Source organism: Chiloscyllium plagiosum, unplaced genomic scaffold, assembly GCF_037043375.1.
Source record: "Chiloscyllium plagiosum isolate Xiang-an unplaced genomic scaffold, Cpla_swu_hap1 HiC_scaffold_4, whole genome shotgun sequence".
NCBI lineage: Eukaryota > Metazoa > Chordata > Chondrichthyes > Orectolobiformes > Hemiscylliidae > Chiloscyllium > Chiloscyllium plagiosum.
In genome coordinates, this window is record NW_028270142.1 from 69,468,571 (window position 1) to 69,492,324 (window position 23,754).

General features: G+C 40.8%; 1 protein-coding gene across 41 annotated transcripts in view; it reads left to right on the forward strand.

Moving 5' to 3' along the window:
• The window catches only part of rims2a (regulating synaptic membrane exocytosis 2a), a 1,173,408-nt gene that overhangs the window by 309,802 nt on the left and 839,852 nt on the right, over positions 1-23,754 (forward strand). For all 41 annotated transcript variants that reach the window (XM_087986344.1, XM_087986315.1, XM_087986332.1 and 38 more), the window contains one exon: positions 10,238-10,448. In XM_087986344.1, the coding sequence (XP_087842470.1) occupies positions 10,238-10,448 (211 nt within the window). The remainder of the gene's footprint in view (positions 1-10,237; positions 10,449-23,754) is intronic.

The following is a 23,754-nucleotide window of genomic DNA, read 5'->3' on the forward strand; positions in this document are numbered from 1 at the left end:
ACATTCCCGAGATAACTTAAGATTTTATATTTAAAAAAATGACATCTCAGCTCAGACAATGCATTAAAAGGTTTGAGGTCGGAGTCTGTATGTATTCCAGTCTTGGGTTAGACTGGTTCTATTTTCAAAGTAGGAATTTATAAAATGTCACATGGATTATTGAAAATATTGACTGCTTACAGATTGTGTGCTTTTACTACAACTACTTGTGATTCATGTACCAGAACACCCTATATAGCTCTGTGTTTATTGATCTTTACCACCCCGCAACCTAATTAGTATTTTGCTCCACTAATTTTCTTGTTAAATTGACAGATACACATTTTTCCGTCTTGCACCAAAACTTCAAATTATTGCTCAGTCTCTTCACTTGCTTCTATCACTTTGCAGACTCTCCCTCCTCTTGACAACTTACTTTCTTGTCTTGATTTGGAGATGCCAGTGTTGAATTGGGGTGTTTAAAGTTAAAAACGACCCAACACCAGGTTATAGTCCAACAGGTTTATTTGGCAGCACTAGTTTTCGGAGCGCTGCTCCTTCAGGTGTTTGTGAAGTATAAGAGCGTAAGACACAGAACTTACAGCAAACGTTTACAGTGTGATCTAACTGAAATTATATATTGAAAAAACCTGGATTGTTTGTTAAGTCTCTCATTTTTTTAGAATAATCAGTTCTTTTATATGTAAATCACAGAACTTTTTAAAAGTTACATTCTCAAGTGCACTTTAACAATTGGTCTCATGTTAGCCCAGATAATGCATTGGAGGTGTGAGGTGCCGTGTGTGAGACTGTCTATGCCACAATGTTCAGACTAGTTCTAATCTAAAAAACAGGTTTACAGACTCTTACATGGATTCATGCAGTTTTTGAGCAAAATAAAATGTAATTTTGCAAGTACAAGTTCACCCCACAAACTTGTGTGTGTGCGCACCTGGTTGTAGGTGGGGGAGATTTTGTGTGTGTGTGTGCGTGCGTGCATGCGTGCATGTTTGTGTGTGAGCGTATGAGAAAGAGCTTCTGTATGAGAGAGAGGATCTGTTGGAGTGTATCTGTCTGTCTGTGTGTGTGCGTCTATCTACACAGCAAGACACTGTAATGACCTCCTCAGGAGACAGACACGAGCTGCAATCGACAGTGTACCCTTTGTTGTCCAGTACTTCCCAGGAGCTGAAAAACTACGCCATGTTCTTCGCAGTCTGCAACACATTGTCAATGAGGATGAGCACTTCGCCAAGACCTTCCCCACACCTCCACCTCTTGCCTTTAAATGATCACTAAACCTCAAACAAATCATTGTAGCAAACTGCCTGGCTTTCAGGACAACGCCATCCAACCTTGTCACAGTAGATGCTGCAAGACGTGTCAGAGTGTCGACATGGATACTCCATTACGCGTGGGGACACCTCCCACCGTGTACGTGGCAGGTGCACATGTGACTCAGCCAACATTGTCTATCTCATACACTGCAGGTAAGGATGCCCTGAGGCATGGTACATTGGCAAGACCAAGCAGAGGCTACGGCAATGGATGAATGGACACCGCACAACACTCAACAGACAAGAATGTTCCCTCCCAGTTGGAGGATACTTCAGTGGTCCGGGACATTTGACCTTGGACCTTCGGGTGACCATCCTCCAAGCGGACTTCTGGACAGGCAACAACGCAGAGTGGCTGAGCAAAGTTTGGTACCCAAGAAGATGGCCTCAACCAGGACTGTGGGTTCATGTCACACTACAGGTGACCCCATTGCACGATACACACATACACAGACGCGTGCACACAAACAGATACTCCTACACATGTACTCCTACAGGACCATATACTCACACAGACACCTCTCTCATACACAAGCTCTCTCTCATACGCTCACACACATACACACTCCTACACTCACTCTCACACATGCACCCTCTCTCAGGCACTCATAACCACCCCCCACACCCCCCCCCCCCCCCCCCACACACACACACCCATGTGCACATACATACATGAGTTTGTGGGATGAATTTGTACTGGCAGAATTACATTTTTGCTCAAAAGCTGCATGAATTCATGTAAGATTCTGTAAATCCATTTCTTAGGTGAGAATCAATCTGAACAATGTGGCACAGACAGTCTCACACAGATCACCTCACACCTTCAATGCATTGTCTGGGCCAATTGTTAACGTTCACTTGAGAATGTATCTTTAAAAAAGTTCTGTGATTTTAATTTGAAAGAAGTGAAACCAACATGTTCATTCTAAAAGATGAGAGACTTAACAAACAAATCAGGTCTTTTTCAATATATAATTTCAGTTACATCACACTGCAAGCTTTTGCTATAAATTCTGTGTCTTACGATCTTATACTCCACAACCAGTGCTCCGAAAGCTAGTGTGTTTCCAATTAAACCTGTTGGACTATAACCTGATGCTGTGTGATTTTTAACTTTGTACACCCCAGTCCACACTGGCATCTCCAAATTATTCAAAAAAAGTCTTATATTGAACCATTGGGGTGAATTTTGAGGGTCTTTGAAGGATTTCATTTTGCTGTTATGTGAATGCAGAGGTAGAGCGGTTGATTTGGGTTTGACAGTCTGTCTTGTAACAACTTGAATCTACAAACAATAGTCCAGTGCATGTTTGTGCTCTTTTTTGCAGTTTTGGCTTGCTGCTGGCTGGGCTCCTCAAAGCCAACTCAACATGTTACCTAAAAGGCAGTTCTTGATGGGATCAGTCCTAGCCAATACTAAAAAGGCAGGTTTCTTAAAGATAATTAGCTGAATAGGAGTTAAGAGGAACAGAATTGCTCCTCCTTACTTTAAGTAGCAAACTGCTGTCAGTCATCCCTCATCCCACACCTCACGATCTCAATCAGTATGTTATTGGGGAAGAATCTTGCTTCAGTATCTGAGTATAAAACCTTTATGGGGCTGAATTACATATTGTAATTTTGGACTTGGGGTCCTCGTGATTTCTCATCAAAATCTTCTTGAAGTGTTTTGTTAAAGCAATGTGTAGACTGCCTGAATTCTTAAATGCTGCTTGTTTGTTTATTAGTCATATTCACCTCATTTCCTAACACTGTTTACTTTACCATCTTTCACGATGTAACATACTGTTTTTGTTTTACTCCATCAGATTGCTAATTTTCCCTTATTTCTGTTCAGTTATAACACTGTGTATTCATTGGTATTTAGTATTATTCATATGGAAGTGGCAGAGGATGGAACAGAAGCAGCAGTATTTCTGGTTTTTGAGGTTAACTACTTTGCTTGCTGTTACTCTATTCAGTAGACAATCACAAAAGTAAGACTCTCAACTTTGAGGGAGCTGAAGCAGCAGATTTCTGTGACCATTGTCTGCCACCTGGGAAACAGATGCCAGAATTTATTTGCATCTGGTCTTCGGTTTCCATAAAATTACTGGAAGCACTGTGTAATGAAATTATGGTAACAGAGTTGGAGTATCTCTGAGAACTTTCCAGCCATCAGGATAGCATTGGTATAGCCCCCTCTCTGCTTATAACATTCAAATATTTGATTAATTATGTGAAATTGTTGTCACATGGAGATAGTTCTCTGTAGCTATTAAACATTTGCGTTGGTTAAGAATTTTTGTGAGTGTTAGGTAATGGGTAAATGTAGGGGTATGGGTGGGTTGCGCTTCAGCGGGTCGGTGTGGACTTGTTGGGCCGAAGGGCCTGTTTCCACTCTGTAATGTAATGTAATCTAATCTAATGTAATCTAATCTAATCTAATAAAGGTTGAAGGATAAGACCAAATATAGCTCAAATAGAATTATTTTGGCAGAATTGCTAGTTGTGGAAAGCTTTATTGTTTGGATATGTGGATCAAAGGGGATAGTTTATGCACTCTTGATGAGGAAACATGATACTTGAGAGTGTAATTTTTGGGCCTTAATATCAATCGTTGCTCTAGCTCTAACCTTGATGAATCTAATCGATCTGGTGTCAAGAGCTGACTCTGAACCCATTTCATTACCAGAAATTGCAGAACTCAACACTATTTTAATGACTGAATTTTTTTTCACCTTTTGCTTAACATCAAGCATTTGAACTATAATGAGTATATGACCCTTAAAACTTGTGCAATCCCCAAAAACAAACCAATAATATGGTAATTCAAGATTTTATTGAGTTACTGAAGTACGAAACATAGCTATCCTGTGTGACACAAACAGAACATTTCAATAATTACAACCGACTATGTTGAAACTGATGTTACTATATAATTGTTATTGCTTTGTGGCTGTTAAAATTGTTATGACCAAGTTAGTTGGTGCGAAATTGACTTCTCTCTCTATCCCACTGCTGAATTTATAACAGCTGGGTTTGAATTGAAAAGGGTGGTGATATTGCTAATTCAATATACTTGCCTCTGTTGTTCAGTATAAGAAATAAATAAGCACAACTCCTCAAGTAAACATTTAATCAATTGATTTTGTTGCTGAAACTCTGTCAAACCTGCAGAAAATATTAACAAGGATTTAATATATACAAGTCAACCCTACCATTCACTGCTTCGAAAATAAAACACAATCCTTCAAGGATGAAAATAAAAGCAATAAAACACTCCAGAGTATCAGACCTTAAAAGTTGGCCAGCAATCAAGTAAAGCCAAAAAATAATTATTCATGAATTAGCCAAAGGCTTGTTTGCAGCTGAAGAACCACTTTCAAAGCAGCTGATGGTATGGAGGTTTCTCACTGGACAAAGTCTCATGTAAGAGTTTGGATCTCAGAGCATGGAGTAGTCATTGTTTCTGCCAGTTCTTGTCCCACAGAACTTATTTCTTCCTAATTTTACTCTATCTTTTGTCTTTCAGGCAATTCCCACTTGTATCCATGATTCATCTGACACTGTATTTTCAGTTTCAGATTTTCCAGTTCGCCTCATGTTTACAATGGACATGCAATCCCCTTTTCCATCCCCATTCAGAATGGTATGAGGCCTCTCTGCTTCTTCCTGAAAAGAAGGCCTGTACTCTCCCCATTCACCATCACACACACTCCTTTACCTGGCCTAGTTCATCCTTACTTTGAACAATTTCTCCTTTAACTCCTTTCACTTTCTTCAGGCCAAAGGTATAGCCGTGGGTATTTGCATAGGCTCCAGTTATGCCTGTGTCTTGGTGAGACATGTGGAAATTTCCTTATAGTCCTACTTAGGTCCCTTCCCCCAATTGTTTCTCCTTTGATGAGATAATTGGTGCTGCTTCCATTTCTCATACTGAACTGAAAGAAATTATCAATTTTCCTTCAAATTTTCAGTCTGCCCTCACCTTCACCTTTGGCCATCTTTGACACCTCCCTTCTCTTCTGTTTCCATTTCCGGTGATAGGCTGGCCACTGATGTACATTACAAACGAACTAACTCCCACAGTTAATTGACTATGACGAATTCCTGATGAAGAATTTATGCCTGAAATGTTGACACTCCTGCTCCTCAGATGCTGCCTGATCTGCTGTACTTTTCCAGCACCACACCTTTTGACTCTGTACATCCTCGCACTCTGTTACGTGTAAGGACTCCATCTCATTCTCCCAATTTTTTGGTCTCCACCTATCTGTCTGACAATGTCACCTTCCTCAGGGCATCCTGTGAAATATCCATACTTTTACTCAACCAAGGATTCCCTGTTACTGTAGTCAACAGAGCCCATAGTTGTGTTTGACTAATCTCCCGGATTTTAGCCCTCACCTCTTTTGTTCCATCCTCCAACAATGATAGAGTCCACTTGGTCCTCACTTGCTATCCCACTAGCCTCCTCATTCAAAGGTTTTTAAGTTGCTATTTTCATTACCTGTAGTTTCTCTGTTCTGGTAAAGTTACATATTTAATAAGTTAATTTTTGTTCAAGTTATAAATTTGGTGATTAACATCTGTTATTTGGAAAGTCTTGTTAGGAACAACTGAGTAGTTTTGAGTGTCGCTGAATGTTTTAAGATCACTGTGTTGGGAAACCAATGATAGCAAGCCAAACCAAATCAGCTTCACTATTACTGTTTTATAACAATATGTCCACTTGATAGTATCTGTACATAAATTAATGTAACCAGCAAATTACACTATTTGTAATTACACAAATTTGTAATAATAAATTACAAATTAAGTCTGCATAACAAAATGCACAAGGGATCTATGGCTTTATAAATAGAGGCAACTTAAACAATAGTTAAAAAAAATGCAAAATTTATATAAATCACTAATTGTGCCTCAACTGGAATATTATGTCCAAACCTGTGCCTATATTTTAGGAAATATATAAGGGCTAGGGGAATTCCAGAAGTAATTTATCAGTTTAGTAGTATGGTGAGAGAATTCAGTTATGTAGAGGAGCTAGAGAAGATTGTTTTGAGAGCAGAGAAAATTAATGAATAATAGGAAAGGAAACTGCTTCTGGTAGAAGGTTTAGTAACTGAAGGAGACAGATGAAGTGTGATAAAATGGGTGTTGCAAGTATTTTTGTCTAAGAGAATGATTTGTTACAATCTGGAATGAACTCTTCAAAGTTTGGTGGAAACAAATTTAATCACACCTTACAGAAAAGAAATTGATAAAAACTTGAATGACTACAAATTGCAGCATTATAAAGCAGGGAGATTTATTGGATACCTCTTTCAAAAAGCCAGCACAAACATGATGGACTGAATGGTCCCTTCATATGCTGTAGGTTTCAATGAGAGACTTTTTTCATGTGTGACTTTGATCAGTGGTAGGCCTAGGAATAAAACTGTCAAGATAATTATGGCTGTCAATTTTTCCATTTTTTTCAAATCATCAGTTGCATGAATTTGTTGGCTATCCATAACTGCAGCAGAAAAAGTAGTAAATTCTTTATTAATGCATATGATAACGAATATTTCACTTGCCTCGGATCATCAACAATAGCACATTAGGTAAAATAGTTTAGTTCAGCATTCCTGGATTTCCCAGGGTGATGAGATTAATAGTCAAATCTCAACTTGCTTACATTGCCTGTGTAAATTGAAAGAGGTTCTGGTCCCTTGCAATAGAAGGTGTTTGTGAGCCGCAGTAATGTCACAAGTTGCTTTTCTGCCAGTGCTTATGATGGTTTGAATCCATAGTTGTGTCCTGTGTTTCTTCTTCAAGTGGAGGTCAGTCTGGGAAAAAGACTACTGGACAGCAGTTGGTTAGAGGATATATTCTTGTGCGTACTGGGGACTTGTTATAATAAAGCTCACAGCACCGAGAGTTCTAAATGTGTAAACTTTAGGATCTAAATTTTCTCCTTGGTTTAGAATGAATTTCGATCCGCAAAACTGACTTTTCCACATGATTCCTGTAACCCAAGGAACTACACCTAACTCCTCCTTGAAATCTTTCAATGTTTTGACCTCAACTGCTTTCTGTGGCAGAGAAATCCTCAGGCTCATCATTTTCTGAATGAAGAAGTTCCTGCTGTTCTCAGCACTAAATCTCCTACCCCCTATCCTTCAACGGTGACCCCAGCAATATATAGTTGTATTGCAATTGGCTTTAGTGTGCATGTATTTAATTATAATGTATGCAAGACCAAAGTGGCAATGTATGTCAAGTCAGTATTTAATATGCCAAGAAATTAACTCTCTCTCATGAGGGAGAAACCCAGGAAAAATAGTATGTGAATGCTGCCAGTCCAATTTATCACTTTTGCATTGAATGACGTAGATTGATGTCTTATCTGAACCCTTATCTTCTCACATCCACCAAAATTAAGTTTTGAGTGGGATAGCTCATAGTTTATCTTCCTGCCCCACTAAACATTGAGGACCATTTATTGCCTTCATGCTGATGCTCCTGGGATTAACTCATTTGCAAACTGACCTGTCTAACGTGGCATGCATATCTGACCAAATTGTGAGTCCCTTGTCACCTCATGGTGGGGAGCATCCCCTCCATCAAAGACAATAGGTGTCTGATCAAGAGGCTGGATATTGGGAAAGCGAGATCTGCTGAGAACCAACTTTCTGCACCTCTCTTCTTGCAAACTATTCCCCTCCCACACTTACCTGTGAACTTGGGCTCCTGTCGATGTTTCCTTGACAACAAACACCAGCTACCCAAGGCAGTGCAAAGCACAAGAATGGCTAATCTCTCTTTGGCAGACCTCAGTAGCTGAAATTTTCTGCGCCCGTTCTTGGTTCTTGGCATTGTCTCACGTTTTTGGATTGGTTTGTGATTTAGTGGGTGTTCCCAAAAAGAGGAGGTATGATGTCTCTTTTCCTCTTTCAGCTAGCTGTCACTACATAATTTTGCTCATTGGTCTCATGAATGTTGTTTGCTGGAATTAGTTAGAATTCACCTAAAATATCCAAATAATAAAAAGAGCTCAGCTTTAAGACTAGATTTTGCTAGATTATATGTGACCACTAAGTTGTTTTTATTTTATTGGAAGGTTGATGAAGATTCATAATGTCAAATATATTGTGTGGTACAGTCTTCAATTTGTGAGATATGATGATTAGTTTCAAAGGAACAAGAAATATGTTCTTTGTGTGCAGCTGAAGATAATTTTTTAACTTATTTGGGAAATGTAAATATTCTGTAATTAACTTATTCATGGCACACTGTGGAGCGGGTAGTACTTGAAACAAGGCTTTCTGGCCTCAAGGTAGGGACTCTGCCACTGCATCATAAGACCCCTCAAAAATTGCTGATGGCTTACACAGCAATTGCACAAAATGTATATATAAAGAGAGATTTAAGAAAATATTTTTTCTTCAACTTTTTATGTATACAGTAGAGTTTACCTGACATTAATTTTCGAGCATGCTTGAAAGAAAGTGGGCATGGCTTCCTTTCATGGGAGTTAAGACAGATTACATTTCCCCAAATTTACAAAATAGGAATGGAAAGTAGATATATGGTGGAGAAATTGATTATGACCTTTTCAGGTGCAAAACCAGCAATGCATAAATAGCATGTACTCCATTGGGAAGGCTTAGGCCAGAGCTTACTGGAGTTCTTTCTTCTGCAGTGAGCCTTTTGGTGCCAGTTCAGTCAGTGCATCCAAAGATTGAAAATTATGGAAGTGGAAGATATTAGTGAGGTGAAGGGGGTCCAAACAGAGTAGAGATACACCAGAGATACACTTGCAACAAACAAATCAGTCACCTACTGCTTTGCAGGCTCTGTTGGTGTCACCAGTTGTTTTAGATTGGGCTATTCCCACAGCATTAAACTAATACCTTGCTTATTCTGTGGTTGCTCCATTGTGCCATAGTCATCTTCGAGCTCACGACCCCAGTTTGTTCGTTTGGCAACCCGGCAAGAGGTTGCAAGCCACAGTTTAGGAATTCTTGCTTTGGGGTCACCCAAATTTGAGACTCAAGTTTCATTTCAATAATTTCAGTGAATTGTTAGTGCCTGTAGTGTAGCCAGCTTCCTCATTTAAAGGGTGAATGTCTGAGTGCTTGTCTCCTCACCAGTGGCTCTTGAGTAAACAAAAACAGAAATTGCAGGGAAAGTTCAGCAGTGTGTATGAAGGGAAATCAGATTTAATCTTTCAGGTCTGGTGACTGTTCCTCAGAACTTTAAAAAAAAACCTTCTAAAATAAAAAGACTTGCTCTATTTTGCCCGGGTGCCACTGTTTGATTCCATGGAGATACAGACACAGCCTGACCAGTTTACTGGCAAATAAATGTGGCACAAAGAATCAATTTCTTTCCCCAGTCTTCTCATACATAAGTTGATTGTTTTAAAATGACGTGTTGAGATCACTGGACAAGGCATATGTATCCAATGAAGATATTTAACACTGCTGTAACTTGGCAGATAAGGTTTTAATTCAGGAAAATAACCTTTCTAACGTCTTTTAAGAACCAAACCTATCATTAAAGTACTACATGTACACAAACATGGAATGGCATATTACACTCTGAATACTGTTGAAGGCAGGCTAGGCTTTAATTTGTGCCATACACATCAGTATTGCTCTATTCAACTAAATTGACAAAATATTGCACTGACTCTGACTGTGACACATGCATCATTTTCAAGTGTGTCTGATAACTTGGTGGTTATTGAATTGTGTCTTGACCACAACCCTAGAGGGATCTTGTCAGTTTTTCTAACAGGGGACAGACAAGCAGGTGCAACTTCAAAATTGGAACTTCAGAATACTGCTAACTTCCAGCAAACCATTGGAACGATGAGAAAATAATTGTAGAGGAACAGAATTTAATTTCCCTTCCATGAAATGACTTTTTGCCCTTTTTGATATCTGTAGGAAATTGCACCAGCAGTTCGAAATGTATAAGGACCAGGTAAAGAAGATGGGTGATGAAGCACAGCAACAACAGGAACAGAAGAGTGATGCACCCACCTGTGGAATCTGTCACAAAACCAAGTTTGCCGATGGCTGTGGTCACATCTGTTCATACTGCCAAACAAAATTCTGTGCTCGTTGTGGAGGACGGGTGTCACTGCGATCCAATAAGGTACGTTGCCTTTCACTTCAGTCAGTAATAACTGTAAAGCTGTAATTGATTAACATTGATTTGATTTAATTTAGATTTAATTGTTACGCACTCAGGTACAGAAGTACAATGAAAAGTGTACAATGTCACTACACATGGCGACCTCGATTTTTTTTTGGATTAATGGTGTCCTTCGTTTCATTTTTATCCTGAATATGTTTAACTAATCTTATTTATCAGGTGTAACTTTACTACCCAATTTGTCCAAATCAGACGTTTACATTTTTGATCATTCCGGGCTTGATACAATGTTAAGAGATTTGTGGACTTAATTTTCCACCTTGCACTATACTTGGGTTTGTTTAATCATAATGGCTGAGTAACTCACTGAACTATATTTGCAAAATATATTATTGATCTTTTCCTATGGTGTTCTCTTATTATGTACCCATCCCCCAGAAAAGCGGATGGGTACCTTGGTCCTACACATCTGTTAATAGTTCACCTGAGATATCTGTGTGGATTGGACTGAGTAGGATCTTTAGTGACCCAGCCACTATTTTGTCATGATGTTACTTTCTGCTAAATTTGGGATCAGAAGTGTAATATAGCAGTTGGAAATTACAGGTTACACATTTTTCAAATATACTTTCTGACTTTAAAGGATAATTTTGCAAACTGGTTCTCCTGAGTTGTTTACAGCATTGCTCTATTAAAATTAGGTTTATTAGATTCCCTACAGTTTGGAAACAGGCCCTTCGGCACAACTAGTCCACATCGACCGTCCGAACAGCAACCCACCCAAACCCATTTCCCTCTGAATGATGCACCTAACACTATGGGCCAATTCACCTGACCTACACATCTTTGGACTGTGGGAGGAAACTGGAGCACCTGGAGGAAACCCATGCAGACACGCAGACAGTTGCCAGAGGCTGGAATCGAACCTGGGACCCTGGTGCTGTGAGGCAGCAGTGCTAACCGCTGAGCCACCGTACCACCTCTTTATTGTCACGTACTCTCATGAGTACAGTGAACAGTTTACAAAGTCTCCAGTTAAAGTGCCATCTTACATTAAAAAAAGCTGCCTAGATCTTAGGAATAATTGAGAAAAGGTTCAGCATTACAGTCTCTCAAGCAGGTAAAAACCAAATCATCCGCCAACATTTCCGCCACCTCCAAAAAGACCCCACCACCAGGGATATATTTCCCTTCCCAACCCTTTCTGCCTTCTGCAAAGACCGTTCCCTCCGTGACTACCTGGTCAGGTCCACGCCCCCCTACAACCCACCCTCCCATCCTGGCACCTTCCTCTGCCACCGCAGGAATTGTAAAACCTGTGCCCACACCTCCTCCCTCACCTCCATCCAAGGCCCTAAAGGAGCCTTCCACATCCATTAAAGTTTTACCTGCACATCCAGCAATATCATTTATTGTATCCATTGCTCCCAATGCGGTCTCCTCTACATTGGGGAGACTGGACACCTCGTAGCAGAGCGCTTTAGGGAACATCTCTGGGACACTGTTTTAAAAAATTCTCAAGGTCAGGTTCGTAGGAGAGTAGTCTGACACAGAACAAACGACCAAGAGGCGAGTCTGCTAGAATATGAGCATTTTATTCCCCGCAGCGTCGCCACAACCAGGTCTCATACTTACAACGGGTCTGGCTTATACTCACTCTACATGTTACCGGAACTGGGAGCCGTCAGTTCTCGTAGAGCGGTTGCCAACAACCCACGCTCGGCGGTTAAACGTAACCCCGGAGCAGACTCCCGGGTCTGGCTTATACTCACTCTACATGTTACCGGAACTGGGAGCCGTCAGTTCTCGTAGAGCGGTTGCCAACAACCCACGCTCGGCGGTTAAACGTAACCCCGGAGCAGACTCACCGAACTGGAGACTTTTCCAGCTGATATACTCTTTTCCAGATATAAACATTCATGTGAACAGCAGAGCAAGGCTAAAAAACACATTCCATTCTGGTTACATACAGATAAGAAGATTCACACGGGGAGGTGTGTAATAAGATTCACACGGGACTAAGCAACACCTCCATTCCGGTTAGATTCACACATGTATTGGGACATAATTTTTAACCGTTTCACCACATTCCACTGCTTGGCCCAATACATGTGTTACATTATGATTCACACATGTATTGGGACATAATTTTACACCACAGACACCCGCACCAATCAACCACACCGCCCTGTGGCCCAACATTTCAACTCCCCCTCCCACTCTGCCAAGGACATGGAGGCCCTGGGTCTCCTTCACCGCTGCTCCCTCACCATCAGACGCCTGGAGGAAGAATGCCTCATCTTCCGTCTCGGAACACTTCAACCCCAGGGCATCAATGGGGACTTCAACAATTTCCTCATTTCCCCTTCCCCCACCTCACTCTAGTTCCAAACTTCCAGCTCAGCACTGTCCCCATGACTTGTCCTACCTGCCTATCATCTTTTCCACCTATCCACTCCACTCTCCTCCCTGACCTATCACCTTCATCCCCTCCCCCACTCACCTGTTGTACTCTATGTTACTTTCTCCCCACCCCCACCATCCTCTAGCTTATCTCTCCGCCCTTCAGGCTCTATGCCTGTACTCCTGATGAAGGCCTTTTGCCCGAAACGTCGATTTTACTACTCCTCGGATGCTACCTGAACTGCTGTGCTCTTCCAGCACCACTAATCCAGAATCCAGTCTCTCCAGCAGACTGAGCTAGGCCTCACCTCCAGACTGAGCCATGCTTTGTCCCTGAACCTTGCCTCCAGTCCGCGCTGAACTTAACCTGGACTCCCTGCTCTTGCTGCTGCGGACTAGGTCTACCTATTCTTGCTGCTGCTACAGATGCTGGGGGATGTTGCTCTCAGTCAAGTTGGGCTCACTGTCCCCACGGAGGCTTTGCTCCACTGTGCTGGCCTCACTCTCCTCTGCACCGGTTATATCCGTAATGTACAAACTCGCTCTCCACAGAAGGTAAATAGATTAAAGTAAGAAAAAAAAAAGAGCAACACACAAGAAATTCTAGTTTTGTTCCTGTTTTCAGTTTCTCTCTTGGCTGTTTGAGTGCCACATGCATTTGTCTGATTATCTATTCATTTCAAAAACAATATTTTGAACCCATGGAACCATTTCTAAATAGTGGAAAAATTGTTACAAATGACAATTCTGCATATTTAATAAGAGTTCAATGCAGCTACACACTGCCTTCAAGCAGCCATGTACCTTGATGTCAAACACAAATTATGCAGGTGATCAAAGTGCCCAAGTACTTGAGCTACTTGTATTCATTCTAATAATACTTTGAAAAACATCCAGAGTAATTTCATTTTAAATTGCACAATCCATCAGGATGACACCAAAGCAACATATCTCATTTAGTACAATGAATAAAAGAACATCAACTCTGTATTTAAATTAGCATTGTGACTAACTGAACAGAATTTGTGTAAGATAGGTCATGACTCTTCGATACTTGAGTTCAAATGAATGTGGCATGATGAGGTAAAGGACTCTGCAAGAGTGAATTTGGATACCTTTGCACTTCCTGCTGAATCTGGTTCCACTGCACAGAAAATAGCATTAAGTAAGCAAGTTTCATTTGGTAGATCAGAACAAAGACTGATATGAGAACTAACCATCTCAAACCACTCTGATGTTCTGTTATAGAAAACTCGCTCATAGGAGAATCTAGGACCAAGGGGGCAGAGGCTCAGAATAAATGGTTCCTAATTTAAGACTGAGGATGAATATCTTCTCTTCGAGGGTTGAGTATCGTTGGAACTCCTTGCACAAGTGTTGTGGGAAGAGTCCTGTGTATTTTTAATGCTGAGATAGATGGATTCTTGGTCAATAGGGATTTCGAGAATTGTGGAGAAATGGTAGGAAAGTGGATGTGAGGAGTATCAGAACAACCTCAATCCTTGTGAATGGGGCAGCAAGCTTGAGGTGCCAAATGGCATATTCCTGTTCTTATTTCTTATGGTCCTATTGTCTAACTTCATTATGTAGCCACTAAAGTGTTGGAGAGTACAGATTGTAATTTGAAATCCTTATATTGATGAAACACAAATCAAATATGTTTCACTCTGGACCAAGCCCCTGCTATACCTGACAGAGTCATACAGCATGGAAACAGACCCTTTGGTCTAACCAGTCCATGCTCACAATAATTCCAGTCTAAATTAGTTCCATCAGCCTGTGTTTGGCCCATATCCCTCGAAATCTTTGCTATCCATGTACTTACTCAAATATCTTTGAAATATGGTAACTGTACTTGCATCCACCAATTCCTCTGGAAGTTCATTCCACAGACAAACCACTCTGCATTTTCTTAAAAAAAGTCGCCCTTTAATTCCTTTTTAAAACTTTCTCCTCTCACCTTAAAATATGCCACCTACTCTTGAAATCCCCCACCCGAGGGGGGATTTCGTGGTCCTCGACTCTCCCATGAGGGAGTGTTCTATTTTAAAAAAAAACATTGTATCAGTTTGAGATGGTCATTTCTTGGATCAGTCTTTGCTCTAATCTGTCTAATGAACTTTGCTTATTTAATGCTACATTCTGTGCAGTGGAGTCAGATTCAGCAGATACCTGCTATTCACCTTATGTATAATCCTCAGGATCTTATAAACCTCTATAAGGTCATCTCTTAACCTCTTCCACTCCAGTGAAGAAAGTCCCACCTATCCAGCCTCTCCTTATAACTCAAACTCTCCATTCCCGGCAATGTGCTGAAAATCTCTTCTGAATCTCCTCCAGCTTAATAACATCCTTCCTATAACAATGTGACTAGAACTGGACGCAGTATTCCAGAAATGGCTTCAGTAACTCTGCACAGTCCCAACATGACATCCTAACTCCTATACTGAAAGTTCTGAGCAGTGAAGATAGGCCTGCTAAATGCCTTCTTAACCACCTTATTTATATATGATGCAAATTTCAAAGAACTATGTACTTGAACCCCTAGGATTCTGTTCTACAACACTACCTAAGGCTGTACGTTCACTTGTTTAAGTCTTGTATGAAACATGATGGTGCTTGGTGCAGACAAAATAGGAAGCACTGTCTAGCTATAAAAGTCGAAAGAGTACATTTTTCTATCTTATTACAAATGCAAATATTTGTTTAGATGCTCTAATTTCTAATTTATGCAAAATCGTCTTCTAAAATTTACTTGACTGTAGACATTTTGGGAAACAAGGCGAAGGATGAAATTCAGTTGAGCGGAGGGTTGGGTGTAAGTGGGAGGTGTGTTAAGCAGGGAGCGAGTCTGCTACCACCACCATTTTGTGATATGGAGGTGCTGGTGTTGGACTGGAGTGGAGAAAGTCAGAAGGTTAGAGTCCAACAAACTTATTTGAAATCACAAGCTTTTGGATCGCTGCTCCTTCATCAGGTGAAGTACTTCAAAAACTTGTGATTTCAAATAAACCTGTAGGACTATAACCTGGTGTTGTGTGATTTCTGACTTTGAACACTATTTTGTATCAGGTACCAAAGTTGAAGTTCACTCTTTTGGTATTTTGAAAGCTTTAGCTTTTTTGCATCGAGAAGGGGTCAAGTGAATGAAAGTCATAATTGAGTACCTTCCAACTTATCAATGGTATATTGATACTTTGACCATGATGGAACTATCTGTGGAATATGGAAAATGTCAATGCCTACAAAATATGAAAATGTCAAGTTGAATTAGCAAGACCTTTCACTTAAATGAATAAGGTACAGAAACGAATATTTCTCCTCATGTTGCTATAAATTCTAGGACAATACTTTTTGTGTTTAAGCCATGACCAAAGAAAATGGTTTTGGTTTACTCTTAACTTTTGTTCTACTTCCCCAACTGTTTTCAGGTTTTTCTGAAATGCTGCATGGAGAACATGACTTTAAAATAGGTCCAATGGCCCTAATTTTAACTTTGAATGCATTCACAGCAGGGAAAATCCCCTCTTGAGGGAGAGTTTAACATGATATCTGGTTTATTTTAATAATTAAGGCATAACAACTTGGAAAAGGAGGAGGTTAGAAGCACCCTCAAGCTTGCTGCTCAATAAGACCAGGATTGTTTCATAGGATCAAATGTCTGATTTTCACAACTCTTTATTTCCAGTCTTGAATGTACCCAATGATTAAACATCCATAGGCCTCTGGGATTGAGTAATTACCACCCTCTGAAAGATTACATTTCTCAAACTTTAGAAGAAAGTAATTTTTCTGAAACAACAGCTCTATTTCTGTCTTTTAAAGATCCTACCAGAGCTTCTTAATATTTCCAGCATGTTGTGTTTCTATTTCTGCTTACTTTCTTGTGAGAATAGAAACATGCATTTAGATAGTCAGAATTTTACAGTCACTTGAAAATGTTAGGTGAGATCCTATTCCATGATTCTTGCTTGCATTCATTGGCACTCAATTTTTCACTGGCTTAAAATACTGCTGCACTGCCAACCTGGGCACCAACATTCTGGGGTGAATCATTTGCTAGCCCTTGTGGGGAGGTTACCAACAAGGAACAAGAGAAGGCCCCTTGGCCCTTTAAGCCTGCTGTGCCATTCAATTAGATCATAGCAGATTTGATACTTGCTTCACCTCTACATTCCTGCAAACCCACAGTAGTCTTGCATCCTCCTTATACTTAAGAATCCATCTACCTCTGCCTTAAAAATTTAAAGATTCTGCATCCATCGCCTTTTAAAGAAAAGAATTCCAAAGACTGTCAACACTCTGAGAGAAAGGAGGGCAGAGGTGGGTGAAGAGGAAAGATAGTAATATGTCTAGCTCAACATTGGCCAGTATCTGATAATTCAGAGCTGATGGTGGTGTGGTTGCCAAGATCAGCAGCAGCTAATGTCCAGCGGATTTGGATGGAATTTACTTGACTATAGGCATTGTGGAAAAGAAGGCGAAGGATAAAAATGAGTTGAGCGGAAGGGTGGGTGCAAGTGGAAGATGTTAAGCAGGAGCCAGACTGCTACCACCACCTCTTGTGATATGGAGGTGCTGGTGTTGGATTGGGGCGGTGAACATCAGAAGGCTATAATCCAATGGATTTATTTGATCAGCAGCAGCTAATGTTCAGCGGATCTGGATGGAAAGAACAGGGATGTTGCTGAGCTCCGCATAGCTAGCCCCAGTGGATCAGAAACTGTGAGGGCGGGGGGATCCTAATAATGTAGAAACATTAATTGATGTTAAGAGGTCAAATTTATATATAAATGGCCTGTAATAATGTGTGGGGATCAAGTGAGGGTAGATATGGTGAAATAAAGGGCAAAGTGAAAGTAGAAAGCAGGTCAATAAGCAGGAAGCAGGTTATGAGTTACCCGAGGTTGACCGGAAGGGACAGAACATAGAAATGAAAGAGTGACGAGCAGAAAGGGCCACAAATTGTAAAAATGTTTTTTAAAAATAAATTTAAGGCCCTGTATTTGACTCAAGGTTGCATTTGTAGCTTAAAAATAAATGTATTCTAGACACAGATAAGTATGTATCAACCGGATGGGCATTACAGAGACATCATTGAAAGATAGTGCTAAGGTTGTGTTCTATACTTTGAAGGGTGCTGAATAACAGGATGCTAAGGAAAAGTGATAAGGTAGTTTGGTTAATTAAGGATGGCATTAGGTCATTATTGAGAGATGACTTTAACTTGAAAGATTAAAATGAGGCATCAGTTTGGATAGAGGTACTTAATTAAGTTATTACATCCCTTGTGGAAATTGTTTATAGGCACCCTAACAGTAATTAAACTACAGAACAGAGCGCACAGGGAAAAAATAAATGGGACATGAAAGAGATGCGTGTCAATAATCAAAGGTGATTTTAATCTGTATATAGATTGGGCGAATCAGATTGGTAAAAGTAGCCTGGAAAGTGAGTTCCTGGAGTGCCTTCACAGCAGTTTCTTCGAGCTTTGTCTTCTCGAGTTAATGAGAGAAAAGATTGTCCTGGACTTTGAAATGTGTAATGAGACAGAATTAATTGAACACCATATGATCAAGGACCCTTTAGTTGACAGATGACAACATAACTACATGTTCAGTTTAAAAAGAGATTAAGAGGTGTTGGTCCATGACTAGTATTTGAAGGTAACTATGGGTGCATGAAGGCAGTGCTGGCTAAGGCAAGTGAGGAAATAAGTTTAAAAGTAGGATGGCAGAATTATAGTGACACTCATTTAAACAGATATTTAATATCTCTCAGCCAAGATTTATCCCTGTGAAAATTTAAGGCACTTTGGCAAATAAGTATTATCTGTGGTTGAATAAAGAGGATAAGGATATACTAAATTAAAAAAAACATACTATACAAATCAGCAAAGATTAGTGATAGGTTAGGCAGACTTCAAAAAGGGGCAAAGAATGACTGAAAAGTTGCATAGCAGAGTGAGAGAGAAAGATGGCCGGTAATATAAAAAAAATAAGAATTTCTAAAAGTATTTGAATAGGAAAAAAATAACTAAAGTGAACTTTGATTCTCTGGAGAGTGAGTCAAGAAGATTCATAGTGGAAAATAAAGGCAGAGGCTTCGAACAGGTACTTTTGTGTCTGCCTTCAGATCGAAGACAAAAACTAATTCTCAAAGATGATTCTAAATGACAACGTGATCGGGAGGGATGAACCTAAAACAATCGCCATCTTATGGGCAAAGGTGCTAAGAAGGCTGTTAGACCTAAAGGTTGCCAGGTCCCTAGGATCAGATAGCCTATGCTCCTTCGGCCTGAAAGGAAGTAGCAGCACAGATGGTCAATGCATAGGCTATAACCTTCCAAAATTTGCCATCTTTTGGAAGTATCTCAGGAGATTGGAAAATGTAACACATTTATCGAAGAAAGGAGGAAGCCAGAAAGCAGGTAGCTATAATTTAGTTTGCTGAATATCTGTGATAAGAAGATACCATACTTCTGAAAGGAGGTTGCAGGAGGGTACTTAAAAAATCAAAATGTGATTAGGCAGAGACAGCAGAAAGTTGGGTTTAATCAATCAGAGTATTTTGATTAAGAAATATTCATGGTGGATAGAGTAAAACTGGTGTGTACTGTGCACTTGAAATTCCAAAGGCATTTGATAAGATGCCACATAAGGTAAGAGCACATGGTGTGGGATGAGGGCGTGGAGAGAAGCTGGTGTTAGCACCTTTGATAATGGATTGGTTTAAATGTATCTTTTACAGGCTTGAAAGCTGTGACAAGGAGACTGGCATAGGGATCAGTGCAGGTCCTCAAGTATTTACAATCTCTACCAATGATTCTGGTGAAGGGACTGAATGTATGGTTGCTAAATTTGCCATTGACACCAGGACAGATCGGAAAGTAAGTTTTCATGTGGGAGTATGTTCAAAGTGTAGACTGTTTAGTGAGTGGCCAAAATTTTCTGGATGGAGTATAACATGGGTATATGTGAACTTGATCACTTTGGCGGGTGTAATAGAAAAGCAGTAATGTATTTAAATGGGTAGAGAATGCAGAATTTGCTGGTACAAAGGGGCCCAGGGGTCCTGGTACATGAATAGCAGAAGGTTAGTGAGTAGTTATAGTAATTAGCAAGGTAAATGAAATATAAAGGAAGTATTTTTTAAACAATTGTACTGTGTGTTGATGAGACAATATCTGGAGTACTATATGTAGTTTTGATATTATTTGAAAGCAGTTCAGAGAAAGTAGGCTGAACTCATTTGTGGGCTAAGGGCTTATTTTACAAAGAAAATGAATAAGTTAGTCCTGCCTGGTGTCAGTGGATATTACCTTCAATAAAAAGCACTGAGGCTCCAGAGAAGATCAGAAGCATAGATGCAGCCTTAATACTTAGGTAAAGTGGTCCTGCTTCCTGAAGATTTTACAGGACAACTCTTCCCTTGTCATGCCATATTGGTTGAAATCACTGAGTTCAGCCAATACACAAAAATTTAGAAGAATGAAAAGTGATCTTATTGAAACTTAAAAGATCCTGAAGGGTTTGAATCGAGATTTTGGGAGGACGTTTCCTCTTTCAAAAGGGAACTAACCTAGTCAATACAATTTGTGAATTAGAGACTTTCATTTTAAGGCACATGACAAGAACATTTTTCTGAGAGAATCATTTAGAATGTAGAATTCGCTTCCCCAGATGGTGGTCGTGGATAATCAGCTATGGATCTGGATCACTGTAATACTCATCAGATTGTGACCCTGAATCTACTCTCAAAGGTGCACTCACACAGGTGAATGTAACAGTGCTGGAGGAGGGTGCAGGTGAGCACCATGATGGTTCCTTCTCTGCGGTTTGGGAGAAGAGGTTGGATTAGTTGTGAAAGAGCTGGAGGTGTTGCTGAGCTGGGGAATCAGGCTTCTTCCTTTTTTTTAAACTGGCTGCTTGTACCTGGTTTGGAAAAGAGAAAGAATAAGCTGATTATTACGTGCACTTCCTTACTTCATTCTGTTGTCATATCTGACAGCAGCAGATTGGAGGTATCCTCACTGGCTTTCTGTGAGAATCCTGTCTGTCCATTTGATGCAGGGATAGTCGTGGTACTCCCATGTCATCTGTATGACTGACTGAAAATTGGTGATGATGCAAATTTTTGGCGCACACCTGCCAGTCTAGAAGCTTTTCCTCCTGTTGTAGATAATTTTGTAATGCAGACAGACAAATAGTGGGATTGAGTATATTGGGATAGGTGCACAAGCAGGTCATGAGAATGCATGAGCCCTTTTCAGTTAGTGATTAACAAACTCACTATGCTGCAACTGAATGAACATTGACTGTATGAGATGGCTGTCATTTATTCAGTGCATCTATAGATAGAAGTAAGATCCCCTAATAGGTACAGTAGTCTGAGTAAATTAGCAAGTTCCAAATTCTCATCAAAATGTGAGAAAAGCAGTTTCTCCTGAATGCCTTATTCATTTGTGATTAATTTGTTTCGATCATTGTTTTGATATCTCTTGATTTTATCATAGCAATCATAAATCCCCACAGTGTGGAAACAGACCACTCGGCCGAACAAGTCCACACTGACCCTCTAAAGAGTAACCCACACCGACGCGTTCCCCTACCCAATTTCTCTACATTTACCCCTGACTAATGCACCTAACTTGCACATCCCTGAAGATATGGGCATTTAGCATGGTCAATTCACCTAACCTGCACATCTTGGGAGGTAACCTGAGCCCCTGGAGGAAAACCTCGCAGATACAGGGAAAATGTGCAAGCTCCACACAGACAGTTGCGAGAATCAAACCCAGATCCCTGGTGCTGTGAGGCAGCAGTTCTAACCACTGAGCCACCATGCTGCCCGTGCTTTAAGTCCCGTGGAAACTTATCTTTTAGCATTTTAAATGCATTTCTTTATTGATATCAGAATGCCCAGTATTTTTTACAGTCAACTGTGTACTTTTGAAGTGTTACTGAAATGTGATATCAAACTTTTCACATTATAGGGTCTCACTAACAGTTCAATAATTGCTATAGGAGATCAAATGTGATGTTGTGATAGTGCTATGAAATTTTCTTCTTTTACATCCAACTGAGAGGTGTATATCATTCCATGAATTAACTGAAAACACTTTTGATCCTCCAACAGTGCTGTACTGAAATGTCAGCCTAAGCTATATGTTCACAGTTTAATATCTGATCCCCCAACCTTTTGTCTCAAAGGTAAGGGTGCTACCATTGAATTATGACTGTTACAAGATTTGGCAGAATAGATTGTATAAGGATTCAGTAATAATTCATTTCAAATTTAATAATGGGAGAGAATGACCCACAGATTTGGAATTCTGTGTATCTGAGGCAGTAAATGCTAAGTCTATGGTAATTCCATTTTTTGTCCTTCACTGATATATTTCTCCCAATTGGCTTCTTGTGTTGCACCTCCTTGCAACCGCAGGAGGTGCAACACTTGCGCCCACACCTCCCCCCTCACTTCTCTCCAAGGCCCCAAGGGAAACTTCCATATCCGCCACAGATTCACCTGCACCTCCACCCACATCATCTACTGCATCCGCTGCAGCCGGTGTGGCCTCCTCTATATTGGGGAGACAGGCCGCCTACTTGCGGAGCGATTCAGAGAGCACCTCTGGGCCACCCGGACGAACCAACCCAACCAACCTGTGGCACAGCATTTCAACTCCCCCTCCCACTCCACCGAGGATATGCAGGTCATTGGACTCATCCACCGCCAAACCACAACAACCCGACGGTCGGAGGAGGAGCGTCTTATCTTCCGACTGGGAACCCTCCAACCCCAGGGGATGAACTTGGACTTCACCAGTTTCTTCATCCCCCCTCCCCCCACCTTGTCTCAGCCGGATCCCTCCAGCCCGGCACCGCCTTCCTGACCTGCAGTCTTCTTCTTGACCTCTCCGCCTCCATCCTACTCCGACCTATCACCCTCACCTTGACCTCTTTCCACCTATCACATTTCCAACTCCCCTCCTCCAAGTCCCTCCTCCCTACCTTTTATCTTCTCCTGCTGAACACTCTCTGCTCATTCCTGAAGAAGGGCCTGTGCCCGAAACGTCGAATCTCCTGTTCCCTGGATGCTGCCTGACCTGCTGTGCTGTTCCAGCAATAAAGTTTCAACTTTGATCTCCAGCATCTGCAGACCTCACTTTCTCCTTCTTGTGTGAATATTAAACTTTGAAACCATTTGACAAGATTTTATTTTAATTTTGTGAAACATGCTACTACTAACTGTGATGTTTCAAACCAGCTCTTTATTTTGATTTTTTTATTTAACAGTCCTGGATGCAGGAAATTGATTACTCCATATTCAAAGTTTGGGTGAAGATTTGTAGCTCGGGTGCTCGTTGTTGTGGTTCTGTTCGCTGAGCTGGAAATTTTTGTTGGAAACGTTTCGTCCCCTGTCTAGGTGACATCCTCAGTGCTTGGGAGCCTCCTGTGAAGTGCTTCTGTGGTGTTTCCTCCGGCATTTATAGTGGCCTGTCCCTGCCGCTTCCGGTTGTCAGTTTCAGCTGTCCGCTTTAGTGGCTGGTATATTGGGTCCAGGTCGATGTGTTTGTTGATGGAGTTTGTGGATGAGTGCCATGCTTCTAGGAATTCCCTGGCTGTTCTTTATTTGGCTTGCCCTATAATGGTAGTGCTGTCCCAGTCGAATTCATGTTGCTTGTCGTCTGCATGTGTGGCTACTAAGGATAGCTGGTCGTGGCGTTTCGTGGCTAGTTGATGTTCATGGATGCGGATCATTAGCTGTCTTCCTGTTTGTCCTATATAGTGTTTTGTGCAGTCCTTGCATGGGATTTTGTACACTACATTAGTTTTGCTCATGCTGGGTATCGGGTCCTTCGTTCTGGTGAGTTGTTGTCTGAGGGTGGCTGTTGGTTTGT